This window comes from Notothenia rossii (genome assembly GCF_949606895.1).
Source record: "Notothenia rossii genome assembly, chromosome: 1".
NCBI lineage: Eukaryota > Metazoa > Chordata > Actinopteri > Perciformes > Nototheniidae > Notothenia > Notothenia rossii.
In genome coordinates this window covers 47,347,075-47,364,574 of record NC_136912.1, presented here as the reverse complement: position 1 = coordinate 47,364,574, position 17,500 = coordinate 47,347,075, and the positions used below count along the sequence as shown (strand labels likewise).

Genomic DNA, 17,500 nt, shown 5'->3' with positions numbered 1-17,500 from the left:
ACAAAAAAAAGGTATCTGTATCCGAATACAATAACATTAAATAACTAATCACATTACTGTTACATTAAAAGAAAAATAGAGATTACCAGCAGGATGACAGTGTTAGAATACATTTTGAAATAAAGATGGATATATTATAGGATGTTCTGAATACATTTTCTTTATGGTTTATATGTAGGCTACTTTTATTTTTCTTGATTTTAAATGCAGTAGGTGAACACCTGATGGGTTCAACAAATACATCCATGTGTTAAGCTTAAACAGCATTTGTAAACTCTTACTGTTACTACATTTCTATATGAAATATCTTGGTTACTTCATTTCTAAGATTACATTGTTACATGCATTTAAGTAAAACACATCTTTTTAAAAATCTTTTAATTTTTTTTATTTGCATTGCAGTTCATATTCAGGTAGTCCAAAAGTACCAGAAAAGAATCACCATTTTGATACTTGGATTAGGTTCCTTATTACATTGTTTTATTTGTAACTGGCTCATGTAACGGATTACCTTTTTAAAATCCCTCCCTGTTTAAGGAACATGATGATCAAATTCAACCCAACATTACCAGGTAATAGAAAGACATTTTGAAATCTCAAAAGCTTGATTTCGAAAAAAAGCTTTTTGAAGCTTCAAGATACAACAAGCTTTAGGGCCATACACACTTGCACAGCTCACAGGCACACAGCCTGCATAGAGTCTACATGACATATGAAAAAGAGACTATATGAGAAAAACAACATTTAAAAGTCCCTGCAAAGCTTTGATGCTGAGATGACCCTGTGATGAAGGCCACGACTGGGTTATTGATATAGCAGTAGCATCGCTTCAAATGTGTTTATTAAAAAGGTATTTTTAATAATGCTGTGTGAGGGAGACTGTTACACACACACACACGTACGCACGCACGTACGCACGCACGCACACACGCACGCATGCACACACGCACGCACGCACGCACGCACACACACACACACACACACACACACAAACACACACACACACACACACACACACACACACACATATAGACGAGCCTGTGGCAACATATCTCCAATTCCAACGACAGTCCTCCTTCATAATTGCTGCTGTTCATTTTGGGAATGGTTGGCCTTTAGAATAAATACCACCTTCCCTCCCCTCTGACTCTTTCCCATCATTCCTTCTTCTCTTTTATCTCAAGGCTTTTCAAAATGAAAACAACTCGCTCACAATCTAACAAGGAGCCCTGGCAGTTCTAAAGCCATGCAGGAGAGAGGAAAAACACACAAGTATTTCTTTCTGATAACAGGTGTAATGTGAGGCCTCCAATGGGATATTTAAGGCTAATAATGTGTATTTTCTGTCTGGACTGAAATCTGATTGGACACATATGTTGGGCTTATTCTCAAGTCCCAGTCATGTTCAGACTTTAAGATGCAATGCATTGTGTGTCTGAACTCTATGTTGTGTTCTGTTTGCTAAATGTGTTCTTTTATTTGCCCGTCCCAAAGACTTTGCAATTCATGTAAATCTAATGGACATGAGTTGATCTGAGTCTAAATCTGTTTGACATTTCTCATGCGAGGTTCAAGACATTAATAACTTCAGTAGAAAACTCTTTAAATGAGTACATTCAGGTCTATCAGAAGTCCTTTTTGCACCACAACAGTTCAATTACATATTGATACAAATTTTATTAAATCAATTTGGAGATCCACGGGGATAGATATTATTGAGACAAGTGTAGCCCCATTTGATGTGAAATGTCTTCTTTTACAAGTAGACTAACCCTGACTCTGTCTATTCAGTGGCTGGAAGAAAATGTTTCAGAGCTGACAATTTCTATAATTACACGCGACAGATTATCATTGTGAGATGATGTAGAATCCCTTTGACCCACAGTTCATTTTGGACCAGCGTAATTGTATCTATTCTGCCTCAGGCTGGTCTAAATCTGGGGAAAGTCAACTTATTCACACACATTCTATTAAAATTGAACATTTAACATTCAATATGTGTAACGAATGTACCGTTTATTCACTAAAGAGGCCAAGGTAGGGGATGATTACAATTGAATTTGTAAGGCAAAGTCTTGCACATGTGAGAATCTGTGACAGTGAAATACTTGAGAAGATTCCTGCCTTTCATCAGCACCCTGAAGAAAGGTGCACAAAGCATTTCTGCAATTGGATGAATTCCATATTTGTCTGTCGTCACTGTTTTGTCGGTTTCTTCTGATGATGGGAATGACTGATTTTTATATAAGAAAAAAAGGAGTGGGACTTTTATAATGTGACCCATTTTCTTGAATTTGATGTTGAAGATTTGATGGTACGGATAATTTAAACCTTGTATCAAAAGCAGTTTCCAACTGACCGTACAATCTTCCATGATTGATTAGCCTACACCTACAGTATAGCACATCCTGTGAGGGGGGGGGGATGTATAAGGCCCACAGAAAGGAACACCCTGGTGCTATCTGATGGGCTCAAAACCACAGAGTGAAAAGCTACACATGCAGCAACAAGAAGAAGAAGACGGGCTGCAACACTGAGAGCGAGACGGGGAGGAAGCAGGACACTATGGTAAAGAGATGAGGAGGATTACCAACGCAGAATACAAGTCTCTTCTGTCCTCCTGCACCTGGACCAGACTGCGTGTACATTCAGCACTCAGTGTGTGTGTCTGTGAGCGGGAGAGTAAAAACAGACCACAGAAAGTGTGTGTGTGTGTGTATGCACTGAAAAAACTGAAACGTTGACTTAATTGTATAATGTAAAGACATGGAACGTAATTGCATTAGATTAGTTAAACGCAATACTTCAAAAAAGTATATACTAGGTTCAACTTAATATTTACTTAATACATTTTATTATTTTCAGCGTTTCAGTTTTTTCATAAAGGGTGTGTGTGTGTGTGTGTGTGTGTGGTGTGTGTGTGTCTGTGTGTGTGTGGTGTGTGTGTGTGTATGTGTGTGTGTGGTGTGTGTGTGTCTGTGTGTGTGTGGTGTGTGTCTTTGTGTGTGTGTGTGTGTGTGTGTGTGTGTGTGTGTGTGTGTGTGTGTGTGTGTGTGTGGTGTGTGTCTTTGTGTGTGTGTGTGTGTGTGTGTGTGTGTGTGTGTGTGTGTGTGTGTGTGTGTGTGTGTGTGTGTGTGGTGTGTCTGTGTGTCTGTGTGTCTGTGTGTGTGTGGTGTGTGTGTGTCTGTGTGTGTGTGGTGTGTGTGTGTGTGTCTGTGTGTGTGTGGTGTGTGTGTGTCTGTGTGTGTGTGGTGTGTGTCTTTGTGTGTGTGTGTGTGTGTGTGTGTGTGTGTGTGTGTGTGTGTGTGTGTGTGTGTGTGTGTGTGTGTGTGTGTGTGTGTGTGTGTGTGTGTGTGTGTGTGTGTGTGTGTGTGTGTGTGTGTGTGGTCTTACCTATACAATAACAGAGCAGGACGGCGAGCAGCACAGAGAGTCCCACTGCACTGAGGGCCGTACACCTGAGAGAGACAGATAAAAAACGATAGTTATTGTCTTGCTGTCATCATGTCAGTATCAGTTTGGTGTGAAATGAAAATTGACTGTTCAGTGTAACCCTACATTACACAGAGAAGTCCTTTGTGTATTTTCTGCAGCCTCACAGTTGTTTATTTCTGATGTAAGATCAACTTCCACAATGCACTTGATTTGCAAATTACTTCTGTGTCTCCTGTGCAGTTAGGCAAGTGATTTAGAGGAGCTTAGAACAAGACATGTTCTCCTGAAGGTAGCGTTCATTATGATCTGATCTTGCAGTAGTCAGTAATCACTGTAAATGCTACATCCTGACAACCCAGGCTGACAGAAGTGCTTACTGACGTTTGCATTGCTGCTATTTCAGTGCGCTAACATTGAAGTCTGAGTTGTCGTTAGTAACGTCAGTGTTTGTGTGAAATTTGCAAACAAATGTAAAATTGTAGAATAATGCAGGTAGAGAGAAAGAAATCTAACATTACATTGTATTATTATGAGGCATTAGACAAGGTTAATATATTTGCATTGATTTAAAAAAGAAGACAAATACAATGAAGGAAAGACCATTATTTACATTGTCAAATACTGTTTTTGTGCTGTGGTAATTGCTTCTTTTGTTCCATGGCCCCCTCCCAATGTAAACCCAGAACAGTCCTGTAGTCTGCGAGTTAGCAGAGTCTCCCAGCAGTCAGACGGCAGCTGGCTATTGGCTGCTGCTTTTATGGATCCAGTTACTGCCAAGATGCAGTCGACTGTAAACGTAACTCAAACCCTTTAACATCCACTTAGATGGCACATGTTCATGTAAACTGTGTGTGTGTGTGTGTGTGTGTGTGTGTGTGTGTTTGTGTGTGTGTGTGTGTGTGTGTGTGTGTGTGTGTGTGTGTGTGTGTGTGTGTGTGCGTGCGTGTGCGTGTGCGTGTGTGTGACATTTTTCAAGCAGGTTTGTAGTGGGAAGGTAGTCTCTGTGGTGTGTGAGATAAGAGCCAGCAGGTCGATGGTGTAACAGTACTCAGACATAAAGGTAAGGATACAGTATACTCGGTGGCGTAAAGTAGTACTCAAGTACTGTACTTAAGAACAATTTTGAGGGACTTGTAGTTTACTTGAATGCTTCAATGTTTTTACTCCATTACAGTTCAGAGGTAAATGGTGTACTTCTACTCTCTACAGTTCAGAGGTGCATGGTGTACTTTTACTCCACTACAGTTCAGAGGTAAATGGTGTACTTCTACTCTCTACAGTTCAGAGGTGCATGGTGTACGTTTACTCCACTACAGTTCAGAGGTAAATGGTGTACTTATACTCTCTACAGTTCAGAGGTGCATGGTGTACTTTTACTCCACTACAGTTCAGAGGTACATGGTGTACTTCTACTCCTCTACAGTTCAGAGCTTCATGGTGTACTTTTATTCCACTACAGTTCAGAGGTACATGGTGTACTTCTACTCCACTAAAGTTCAGAGGTACATGGTGTACTTATACTCCACTACAGTTCAGAGGTACATGGTGTACTTCTACTCCACTACAGTTCAGAGGTACATGGTGTACTTCTACTCCACTACAGTTCAGAGGTACATGGTGTACTTCTACTCCACTACAGTTCAGAGGTACATGGTGTACTTTGACTCCACTACATGTATTTAATACCTTTAGTTACTTCACAGATGTGGATGAATGATGTGAAATATAATCAAGTGTTAAATCAGACTTAGTAAATCCACCAGCTACCCTGCAGTATACAAAGTAATTCAAACTAGCTGCACCTTTACCAGCTTTGAGAACACTTTAATGATCAATCATTATAAAACATATCATATATATTATTCTGAAATATATATTATTGAGTATGTAAGTCGCTTTGGATAAAAGCGTCTAACAAGTAACATGTAATGTAATGTAATGGACCAACCTGCACATTGACTACTTTTCAGTATATTTTGATGATAATGCATGAATGCAGGACTTTTACTTGTAACAGTGTGTTCCTACACTCTGGCACTTCTACTTTTACTCAAGTACAGGATCTAATACAAGTACAAGAGTACTTTTCCCACCTCTGGTATAGTTAGTTATAGCTAGTTGCCAATCAGTTCATTTTTTTACAAATGCAAAGTGTGGTAATCTTGAAATTGAAGGAGGAGGTATACGGGGTTCAGGGAGGGGGGCTGGGCGGGAAACCCATGACAAATATAATAAAAGAGTGAATAAAGGTGAGAGAAAGAAAAAACAGCTTTATGCTAAAGGCAGCCAAAGGCAGGAAGAACTGGAAATAATGACACATCACATCTGTCATCTGCAAAGGAGCAAATGTAAATGCTGAACGAGTATGAGAGTGTGTGTGCATACACAAGACCATTATCTATGCAGTACAACCTATCAGCAGAAGAGGCTCTGACCTGGACTCCTCTCTGGGACTCTCAGGAAGGAAAGTTGTGAACGAGTTCTTCACAGAGAGGCACGCTGGTGTTTAGAAGCTCTGACCTCTCTGCTGACAAGCTGCTCACAGACTCATTCAGATTACAAACAGTTCTACAAAGAGTCTTTTCTCTCTTTCAGAGGGAAGACATGTCTGTGTGGTTGGTAAAGGAGCAGTTCTGTGAACTACACAGCCAAAGGAGAGCCTTCTGTTTAGTTAGCTGTTGAATGTATTTTTTTTTCTTCTACATAATGTAAGCTACATAGTGGCTTATAAATAATATTCCTAGGAAACCAAAAATGCCTTTTTTTTTGCACTTTAATTATCATTACGTAGTACAGGTACTATGTAACAAAACAGTTTCTCTGCCTTTGACCCCTCCTAGTGTTAGGAGCAGTGGGCTGCCATTATGTACGGCGCCCGGGGAGCAGTGTAGGGAACGGTGCCTTGCTCAGGGACACCTCGGTAGCACTTGGTCTTGCCGGGACTTGAACTGGTGACCTTCCAGTTTCCAAGCCAAGTCCCTATGGACCTCATCTTGTTGGGTTGAGACAGTAATACCAGACTCTCAATCGTTCATATACAAGAATAATCTGGAGCGTCGTCCCATTGCAGGAACCTGTACATCTAGTGGTGAGATCATTTACTTTAGTCAAGTTACAGTAGGGCACCGTTTCCTACACATAGTACCTGTACTACGTAACGAAAATAAAAGTGCAACAAAAAAAGAAAAGTGGAGTATGCAACGTATGAGCATCCAAACACTCTGCTTAAAGTACCCAAAGTGAAAGTACCCAAAGTGAAAGTACCCAAAGTAGTATGGCTTATTTCAGAATCCTTCATTTGAAATGATTGTATTATAGTTATTGATACATTCATGTTCTTCAGTTTAATGCTGCATCTGATAAAGGTGGGATTTATTTAATTTCTTTATATACAGCTGGGTAGCTTAACGTAAAATAATATGCCTTCATTTATTAGTTGAATTATATTTGTTATTCATAAAATCAATCTGCCAAATAAAGCTGCCTTTAAAATAAATGTAAAGGAGTCAAAACTGTTGTGCTAGAAATTCCTTTCACCTCTCTTTCCTGTTTGAAAGAAGGATTTGTGTCCCAGCCTAGAAAGCCTAATGTAGGCCCATTGTCTCTGAAGTAAGGCCAGCACCACTTCCACTGTCCACTCCTCCATCCACTGATGAATTAGCCCGTCTTGTGTGTTTGATTCCCAACAGAGAAATGAGTCTCAAAAACCAGCCCATGTCTTTTGTAGACTGAAAACACACAAATGAACTTCCTGCTGATTCCAGCTCACCTCCATGAGCAGTACTTGGACGATTTCTTGAACTTGAAGGCAGAGCGGGACAGGGTGTTCCTCGGCAATGGCCTGGTGGGGGGGGAGTACACTGAGCCTGTTGCCATAGTGTAGCCAGGAGTTGCCGTGGAGAAGAGGGGGGTGGTGCCTGTACCAGTCTTAAAGAGGAAGTGTCTAGAGGGCGAGAGAAGAAAGACAGAGAGATACATTAGTTGTGGTACATTAGTGGGGACATTGGCTCTGTTTACACACACAGGAAGTAATTTGTCGTACACAATGGCCACACACTGATCCCCAGCATTAGACCCAGGTACCTGCCTACATTTTCATTACTGCCTAATTTACAAGTGCGATAAGGTTGCGCCTCTAGACTGCATTCACATTTTCCAGCACTGTGTGAGTCATAAGCACTTATTCCTCAAAACAGCACTTTTGTCAAGTGCATACTGTACGCATGGCTATTATGTGTCTGGGAGGATAATGGCATTTCAAAAAGTAACTTGATTTACGTATCTGTCTGAAAGCCATGTTGGTGAGTACTGTCTTATCGCTGCCAACAGAGCGTGACCGGAGCTACGAAAAAAATCAAAACCAAATGGTGGGCTTGTTTTTACAGAATCTGTTCCCAGATCTGTTCCCATTTCAAGAAAGAACAGTAACTGAGAGTTTCTAGCTGTTAATGTGTCTCATGTGTGTCTGAGCTAGAGCTCTGTTCAGCAGTTTCCTGTTTGTAATTTCACATATCAGCAATATTTTAGTACCTGAAGATCACGTCCAGCTCTCAGAGCCGTGTTCACTGCTGTCGCTGCGTCATATTTAAACTTTGGATCTGTACACCTCAGTTGCAGAGAGGAATGGTACAAACAGTAAAAGACACATTAGGAGTATGCTATGCATGCTGTAACACCTCCAACATGTCTTCAAGGTGACAACTCCACTTTAAAAAGTTTGGCCTGGCTTAAACAAAAGAACTGTTAGGGTGGACAGAAGGCCAGATTTCGCAGACCCTAACCAGCGAGCAGCATTTAGGCCTTGGCTTTATGGAGTATATCAAATTTTTTTTTACCAAAAGTTGTCTTTTTTTTATTTCTGACTTTCTTCTTAGAACTCTAACTTTATTTTCAGAGTTCTGATTTTTTCCTTAGAATTCTGAGATTAAAGTCGACTCAAACGTTTTTTTTTTATATTTTGGTAAAAAAATTCTCATGTGTCCCTTCTGTATAAATCCATCTAGAATCACTTCAATATAACACTGATATATTGCACAGTACTAGCACCAGTGTTTGGTTTTGCTCTCAACCAGGTTTCCTGCAGTCGGTGGACATAGCTCATTTATTGGATTAATTAGCCTGCGACACGCTTTTCTTTTTAATTCTAAATCTCTAAACTCAAGCACAACCACCTTCATGTATGATCAATCATTTATCCACAGTTAATTATTGGGAAAATTACAATAAAGCTACAAGATTAATACTATTTGCCAGGAAGGTCTGGAATTTCTCAGATTAGTGTTAGCATGATAGCTTTAACCATATCCAACACAACACACTCTGATAACACTGCTTGTGTAATCACCCCACTGTTGTCCAAATCAAATAAACAAAAGAAAAATAATACATTTTTATTTCCAAAAGCCGTCTTTGGTGTTTTCCATGGGAACATTTTCACGAGAAAATAACACTCACATATATGGCTGCAGTAATTACCAAGGTCACAAGGCCTAATTAATGACAGAACCCCGGCTAACGAGCATCTGTAATTACAATCAGACTGCTCTCTAACAAGGCTGTGTGATTAACAATTAGAACCTATTATAACAAGAGTCCTTCAATTAATACCTGCCTGGGGGCAAGATGTGAGGAGAGAGATAGAAGGAGAGGAGCATAAGGGGGGGGGGGGGGGGGGGCGATTACATGGAGAAAGAGAACTACAGAGAGAAAGCCTCACAGAGTTGCTATACATTCTAGTAGTTACATCTAAAAGTCACACATAACAACAAGAGGAGATATTACTGTGACATCACTTGTGATCGAGTGAAGGTTTCATTTCAGAAACTCTGTTTTTATATGAGTGGGAATCTAAAGCCAACATTTCCATTCGAATGATGATTTTACAAATGTGGGATATAGGGCTGCACGATTTGGGGTAATAATCTAATTGCGATTTTTCGTACAGATATTGCAATTTTGTTTTTAAGCGACCCAACGGAAGTTTATTGTAAAATGCGGCCATATCTCCGGCTAGGAAGGTCGTATCAACATGCTCCCGTCTCTAGCACCCCGAGCTACGAGTGAAAGAACTAAAGTTACATGAAACTTCCGTTGGGTTGCTTTAAAGTCAAGCTTCAGTTTAAGATTCACCCTGTAATAGAAACATGTGATGGAGCATTACTAATCTGACTCAGATGGTTTGTTTCACCAAACCATCTAGGAAAGCTCCATTGGAAGCCATTTGGAAAGGGCAGGCACTTTCAAAAATACTTGGCAGGTGATTGGATAAATCTGTCTATCACCTTCTATCATGGGCCACTTCTGATTGGTTAACAATGGCTGGTACATGTGGAGCACAGCACTTCTGATTGGTGTGGATGAATGACACACAAGAAGAAAGACAAACAAAAGTTTTAAAAAGAATCGCAGGCTTTGCGATTTGATAATCGCATCATTTCAAATCGCGATTTCAATTTATAATCAATTAATCGTTCAGCCCTAGTGGGATACAGGTAGGAGGAGTACTCAGGTCTTGTACTTGAGTAAAAGTAAAAGCACACAGATCTTGTAATAGAGTAAAAGTAGAAGTACTCAGGTCTTGTACTTGAGTAAAAGTAGAAGTACTCAGATCTTGTACTTGAGTAAAAGTAATAGTCCCAGAGTGTAGGAATACTCTGTTACAGTAAAAGTCCTGCATTCAAAATGTTCCTCAAGTAAAAGTAGAAAAAGTATTATCATCAAAATATAGTGAAAGTAGCGACAGTAAAAGTAGTCATTGTGCAGATTGGTCCATTTCAGAATAATAGATATGATATGTTTTATAATGATTGATCATGAAAGTGTTCTCAAAGCTGCTAAAGGTGCAGCTAGTTTGAATGACTTTGTATACTGCAGGGTAGCTTGTGGATTTACTCCAGGTGGAACTAAAGTCTGATTTAACACTTGATTATATTTCACATCATTCATCCACATCTGTAAAGTAACTAAAGGTATTAAATACATGTAGTGGAGGAAAAGTACACCATGCACCTCTGAACTGTAGTGGGGTAAAAGAATAATGAGGAAACATTGGAATTCACTGAAAATTGTACTTAAGTAAAGCACTTGAGTACATCTACTTAGTTACTTTACACCACTGTATTCATCATCCACTTGAATAAAGAAGATGGAAAAGTGCATGTCTGATTTATCACTGTAACATGAGCCTTTATGAACAACTATGTACTTGATATAATGATCAGCAGGTAAAGGTCAGAGAAAAGCCATTAGAGTGAGTCCTCACTTCACGTGGAGTGCATGAAGGGATCAGCTAGGTTCCTCAGGGCTGTGTAGCTGCAGGTGAAGTAGCTCAGCATGGCCACACACACATGCATGTTTAAATGGGTTTAAAGTGTGATGAGTGTGATGTTTCTGATGAAACACACACATGCAGAGTAGCAACACACCTTTCAACAATACAATCCAATATATTTTCCATTTCTGCAAGAAGTGTTTGTAGTTTTTGTTGTTGTTGTTGCAGCCAACCGTTTTAGTGTTGGATTAACAGTACAAACTAAGTACAATGTATGAGAAATATATGATGAAAACAGCTGGAAGCTAAATATGTCAAGTCTGACGAGAGTGGCAATAACACTTTTGAGATTTGTTTCCTAAAATGGAAACCTTATAATGTAATTCTATAAATGTGTGGATGTGTTTCAGTTGGTGTGTAGTGAGGTGTGATTACCACATTTGAAATGAGTGTGTGTTTCCATGAACTGCTCTTTATAGTGTATATATATACAGTGTATTGCTTTGAGGAAACAACACGTTAACATCACCAAAGTGAGCAGAAAGCCTTTTGTAAACCTGGAGCAGAGCCCTTAGGCTTTCTGCTCACTTCCTCGCCTAATAAAGCATTCATATCATGTAATGCAGGTTTAAAGAGGTTTTCTCCTCCACATGCAACAATATTTTCTGCTGCCAATATTTTTGCTTTTATTTATTGGTCTTTTGAGTGGCAGTGGTACTCAGGGAGTACCCTATCTGGCCATTTTATTAGGTATACCTAAATCTGATGCAATACAATACAACTGCGCTTTCATCAGATGTACTTTCAAAGAGCTTAAATCATTTCAAGAGACAAACCAGCTTAGCTCAAATGTGATTATCAGCAATTTCAGTAACACACAGAAACCAGATCACATCCACAGATTGTTCAATTTACAACAATCTGAAAATGTGTATTGCCACTCCCATTACACTTTTATGATTTGTCATCATATATTTCTCATCAATTGTATTTACTTTGTACTGTTAGTCCAACACTAACAACTATTGAAAAGGTTATTTATTTATTATTAAACGATTATTTGCTTTTTTTTCAGTTTTGGGGAACAAATGTAATGTTGGTTTAAAGAGAAAGATAATGGAAGCTTTGTTTGTTTGTGTTGGGATGTGTGTTGCTACTCTGCATGTGTCATCACCAACATCTCTTTCATAGCAATCCATTTGGAAGTTATTATTTCTGGTTTTAAGGCTGAACACTTGGTGAGAACTTGGAACGTACAAATACAAATAAAGCACAACAAAAGTCTACGCTACAGCAGAGACATGTATCATGATGAGTTGAAATAACAAAGACAGTAATCACATGTGTTTTCAAATCTCTTATAGAACAGGTGCAGTTTACAAACTCTCATATTCACATGACTTCATCGCCCTTTGTTTGTGATCTGCAGTGAAACAAACTGAAACAGATACATAACAAGTGATGTCTTGGTTTCCCCTCAATGCTTTTAACTCAGGCGTATGTTGAGGATCTTTGCAATGTTTAGGATTCTTTTGTATGAAACTGGAATTATTAAAGGCAATCAAGTAAACAAATATGCCAGAGATGATGGGATATTTACATAAATTAGATATTGTAATAAGCTGGGAAAAATTATTTTTGAACTATATTTTCGTCTGTTTCTACAATCAAGTAAGATCTGTTTCTTGATACAAGATGATCCATCTTTTACAAATACAACAGCAGCTTAGAAACCGTCTTTCATCTGAGATATAACTAAAAATAAGATGTTCCAAGAGTAGATATTAGACAAACATATTGGCAAGATTTCGAGTTTTTACAATTTGTCATGTCAATCCAGCTATTGTTGGCAGTATGTTGTGGTCTGGAGACAGAGACATGAGGTTTCTATGATGCCTCTGCGCTGGGACATGAAGCAGGACAGGGATTCTGAGAGCAGGGACGCAGCAGACAGAACGTCCTATACAGTAAGTGCACGGTAATGACTGCATACAAAGAGGGGGGATGATGGCTGTACAGTGAGTGTGACCACTGTGTGTCAACCAGTAGTCGAGTTGAGGGGGGATGGGGGGGGATGGCATCCCCCTTAGGTATTAAAATGGTCAAAACCATCCCCCTTATGAAACGGCCATCCCCCCTTCCCATCCCCTGTTATTTGATCAATTAATGTGGAAATATTGCCAATGTTTAATTTTCAACATTCTACATTTTATATGTGCACGTCAAGTGCCCCTCGTCCACATTATTTTAGCCGCTAAAATACTGTTGACGAGGGGCTCGTGCACATATCACAATTACGAAATTGATGTCAAGTCAGTCAGCGTCAACGATAGCAGCGCAGCCTGTGCAAGCATGATGGCCAGTAAGCGACAAGGACAGCTTGACCTGAGGGACTACTTCGGCTTTAAGAGGACAAAAAGTACCACTGAAGGTAAGTCAAGAATACTTTTGATATGTCACCAAATGTGTAATCTCTGGACAGAGGCGATAACAACAGAGTTATAGTTTGGGAGCTTACGTTTTTTTTCTTGTTAACTAGCCTAACGCCAGGCAGCTAGTACTAGCTGCTATAGTAACCAACGTCAGGTTAGACCTTTCTTATATTCACAAAGTTAATGTCAGATTTGATTTCTTTTTCACATGGAATATCTCGCAGGGTTTCCCACAGCTCTTTACTGCTTAGGCGACCGCATAAGCAACACACTTAACTAGCCTAGACATGTTCAGTCGGGGAAAAAAATTAAATGTAATTTAGGATGAGGCAGAGCAAGCTAGTGTACAAGCAGAGACGACAGGGGCAGAAGAACACAGAGAAGAACAGGTGTCGTTGACGGTTCCTGAAACAGCCGGTGAAGTTCAGTTAAGAATGGTAGATAGTCCAAGTTTGGGATTCTTCAGTATGAAAACTGGTTCCGAAAGAACCCATTTGAATTAAGGTTCCTGGAGGATCTTTAGGCTGATTTTATGTATCAATTCGATGATCATGTATCCACTAGTGATTTAAGCACTTTGTTTGATAAGCTTTCCATTCATTTTAGTGAGATCATATAATATAAATTAAGTGTGAAAATTGCACCTTTAGTCACTGTGAGCGACCAAAATGTATTACTTAAAAAGCTTTAAATGTGATGCATGCCTCCGAATCGTGTGATAGCGGCTTCTGGTGGTTGAATGTCATCGCTCTTATTTTATATGAAAAAAAAACACAACTTGACAGTAGGCCTACTTCACTGTCTGCTCATTCTAACAAAACCATAATGCCGTTGTTTTCTTCATATAGAGGATAATCATGGCGAGGAAGCAGGAAGGAGAGCAGAGGAGACTAGAGCTGGAGAAGGAACAGGTTTGATATTTCTAAATAGACACTTTTCTTTTTCAAAGAGGGGTAAATGTAGCTAATCCTACCAAGGGGGGGTTTTAACAGATTTTATGTTTTTGTGGTAGAAAAAAGAAGAGAGGAGGAGGCAGAAGCAGAGGAGCCTAGAGCTGCAGAAGGAACAGGTTTGATAATTCTAAATAGACACTTTTCTTTTTCGAAGAGGGGAAATGTATCTTACCAAGTGGGGTTTTAACATAGATTTTATGTTTTTGTGGTAGAAAAAAGAAGAGAGGAGGAGGCAGAAGCAGGGCGAGATAGTGTCGATGATTCTGACCAAAATAACCAGGGAGATAATGAGCAAGATATCCCTGAATGCTGGACATCTACCAAGTTCAGGGAGAAAAAAAAGTATTATCCATGGCTAATATGTCAAAGCAAAAAACTTGGCTGCCTAACCTGCCAGAAAATGAAAGTGGTTGGGCCAAGTACAGGTGGGAGCAGCCAGTTGCATATTGCTGAGGAGTGGTCCAACGTTAAGGTTACAGCCTATGGTACAAACCGAGCAGCACAGCTGCAGTCTCTTCGTAAGAAAATACACAAGCATAAAATGTCAGACTATCACCAAGCAGCTGAGAAAACCATGGAAAAAGCAAAAGAAAAGACATTGGAAACATTGACTTCTGAAATCACTGGGATCACTTCTTAACTACTGATAGGGTATTTCGTACAGTTTACAAGATTGTGAAATCTGGAAGGCCTTTCACAGATCTACCGTCCGATATTGATCTGCAAGTCTTGAATGGACTAGACATGGGAAGAACTTTACATTCAGACTATTCCTGTGCAACAATCAGCCAACACATAGCAAATGAAATGCGAAAGAGAGTAGTTGGAAAGGTCCTTCAAAGTGGAACAAAACTTTCTGTTATGATAGATGAAGCTACAACTGACAGTAAAAAATCAGTATTGATCATTTATATTAGAGCGAGCTTAGGGATGAGTGAAGAGCCCCTAACATTCTTCTTGGATCTAGTTGAGCTTTCTGCTACCAATGCAGGTGAAATCTATCAAGCTCTAATGAAAAATCTGTCACATCATGGCTTCTCTGAAGCTATTCTGAGTGAACGCTTTGTTTGCTTTGCATCAGATGGAGCTTCTGTAATGCTTGGAAGTAAAGCAGGTGTTGCAACCAAAATCGTAGAAAAAGTTTCCAAACGTAATGGTGTGGCACTGCATGAACCACCGTCTTGAGCTGAGTGTTGGAGATGCTGTTGAAGAAACTGTAGGGATGAATGACTTCCAGTTTTTCTTTGACAAAGTGTACAGTCTCTATCATGCATCGGCCAAAAACCGCCGTGAGCTCACTGAATGTTGTGAGGAACTTGCTTTACAGTGTCTGAACATAGGGAGAATTCTCAGCACTAGATGGGTGGCATCCAGTTACAGGACCATTAAAGCTGTATGGCAGCAGTACCCTGCAATCCACAAGCACTTTTCCAATGCCTCAGTTGATCCTAAAATAAGTTCAACAGAGAAATGCATGTTCAGTGGTTTAATAGATCGCCTTTCTAATGTCACCTTTGTGCACAATCTTGGAATCATGTATGATGCTTTAGAAGAGTTGTCTGAATTCTCTCTCTCTCTTCAAGACAGAAACATGACGCTCCCCAAGGCTGTAGCAATACTCAGTCGGCAGGTCCGTGTGTTGAAGTCCATGGCAGAGCAGCCTGGACCAGCGGCAGAAGTGGCTCAGACTGCAATCGGTTTGAAGCTATTCAAAGGGGTGCCACTAACAAATAATTTAAGACACAGCAGAGAAATAAACCACCAACATTTGTTTCATGCTTTGGCTGCTAAAATTGAGACAAGAATGGGATCACTGCCTGGAAAACAGAGAAGCAAAGAAGAGTACCAGAGCTTTTTTGACAATGTCAAAGTGCTGCAGCCATCAAACTGGCCAGATGTGTGTGGTGTTCGTTATGCCGGAAAGGAAATACAGGAACTCTGCTCCTTTTTCAAGCTTGATGATGGCAGACAAATTCAGGGAGGAATGAGGGAATATGTTGATATGGTGAAACTCAAAACTGTTGATGAAATGACACCACAAGCACTAGAAGAGCTAAAACCCCTCCTTCAAGCAGTGAACACACTGGTCATCTCCACAGCTGAGTGTGAGCGTGGGTTCAGTCAGATGAACATTTTAACCACAACTAGAAGCACGCTAGAGGTAAAAAGTATGTCAGCCTTGCTTTTCATCAAGTGTGTTGGTCCTCCACTACAAATGTTCAAACCAGAAGTTTATGTCAAGTCTTGGCTTCAAAGTCATAGCTTGGCTAATGATCTGAGAGCAAGAGCCCGGAAAGTTGTCATTAAAACACATGATTATGAAACTCTTTGGAAGATCCTATGAGATACTACAGTATAGGGGAGAATTGGGTTGGTAGCCATTGAATAAAACTGTTTATTTGTATTTGTATATCATATTATATGTATTATTTTCAGATTTTGTAAATAGTATATTTGTTTAATCCATGTTCTTGCACTTGAATTAAAATGGACTTGACTAGAGAGGATTCATGTTCAATGTTTTGTGAGGTTTTGTTTCAACATTTAATGGATGAATTCCCAGTAGATGTATAGGTATTGTGAGTGTGAAGTTGAAGTTGCACTTGCACCCAGTGGGAAAATGTGTCCTCTGCATTTACCCTAACTATGTAGGAGCAGTGGTAGCCATGGGACCAACTCTAATTCTGAGGTGCCTTGGTCAAGATCAATGACAGGAGTATCTGACACGTAATATATCCATAGCATGCAAGTTGTTTTACAGTAATAGAATATAATAATTATCTTTGTGCTTAAACACTAATCAAAATGGTACAACGTTGGTCTCCCACCAAATGCGCTGTCATCAGATCAAATTAAGGGCCCTTAAGGCAGTCAGCACCAAACATATATCCAGTCTACTCAACTACCCTGAATTGCAGGTTAGTTTTTGTTTTTAATCTCCGGGGGGGGGGGCATGCAGATCCACCATCCCCCTGGCTTTTTTTTACAACTTGACCACTGGTGTCAACCGATACTAATCTTATAGTTCAGTAACCATGGCAGCGCTTCAAATGCACGTTTGTCCCTCCTGCATTTACATTACAGTAACACTACCACACTGGCCTTTAAGACTCAGTTTACACGGAAACGAAACAGAGAACGAACCGAATTCAATATCAAAAAAGTCTTCCGTTCACACGGTATCAGCTCAAGAAACTTGTCCCTTCACACGAGACTGCTCAACCCGCTGGAGACGCTGTAGTACATATGCCGGGCCTGTAAGTGGCGCTGTACTTCCGCCACAAAATACACCAAAAGTAGCGAAGAAGAACCCTGAGCATGGTTGCCATGGTTGCCTTTCTGTTTATGCCCCGCGGTGGATTTAGAAACATGTAGTTCATGTAGTTCTCCATGTCCACTTGTTGCTGATG

General features: G+C 39.9%; 1 protein-coding gene across 7 annotated transcripts in view; it reads right to left on the bottom strand.

Moving 5' to 3' along the window:
* Nucleotides 1–17,500, bottom strand: part of tenm3 (teneurin transmembrane protein 3) — a 690,209-nt gene that overhangs the window by 139,663 nt on the left and 533,046 nt on the right. For all 7 annotated transcript variants that reach the window (XM_079656342.1, XM_079656340.1, XM_079656341.1 and 4 more), the window contains 2 exons: nucleotides 7,205–7,378; nucleotides 3,394–3,458 (listed from right to left, as the gene is read on the bottom strand). In XM_079656342.1, the coding sequence (XP_079512468.1) occupies nucleotides 3,394–3,458; nucleotides 7,205–7,378 (239 nt within the window). The remainder of the gene's footprint in view (nucleotides 1–3,393; nucleotides 3,459–7,204; nucleotides 7,379–17,500) is intronic.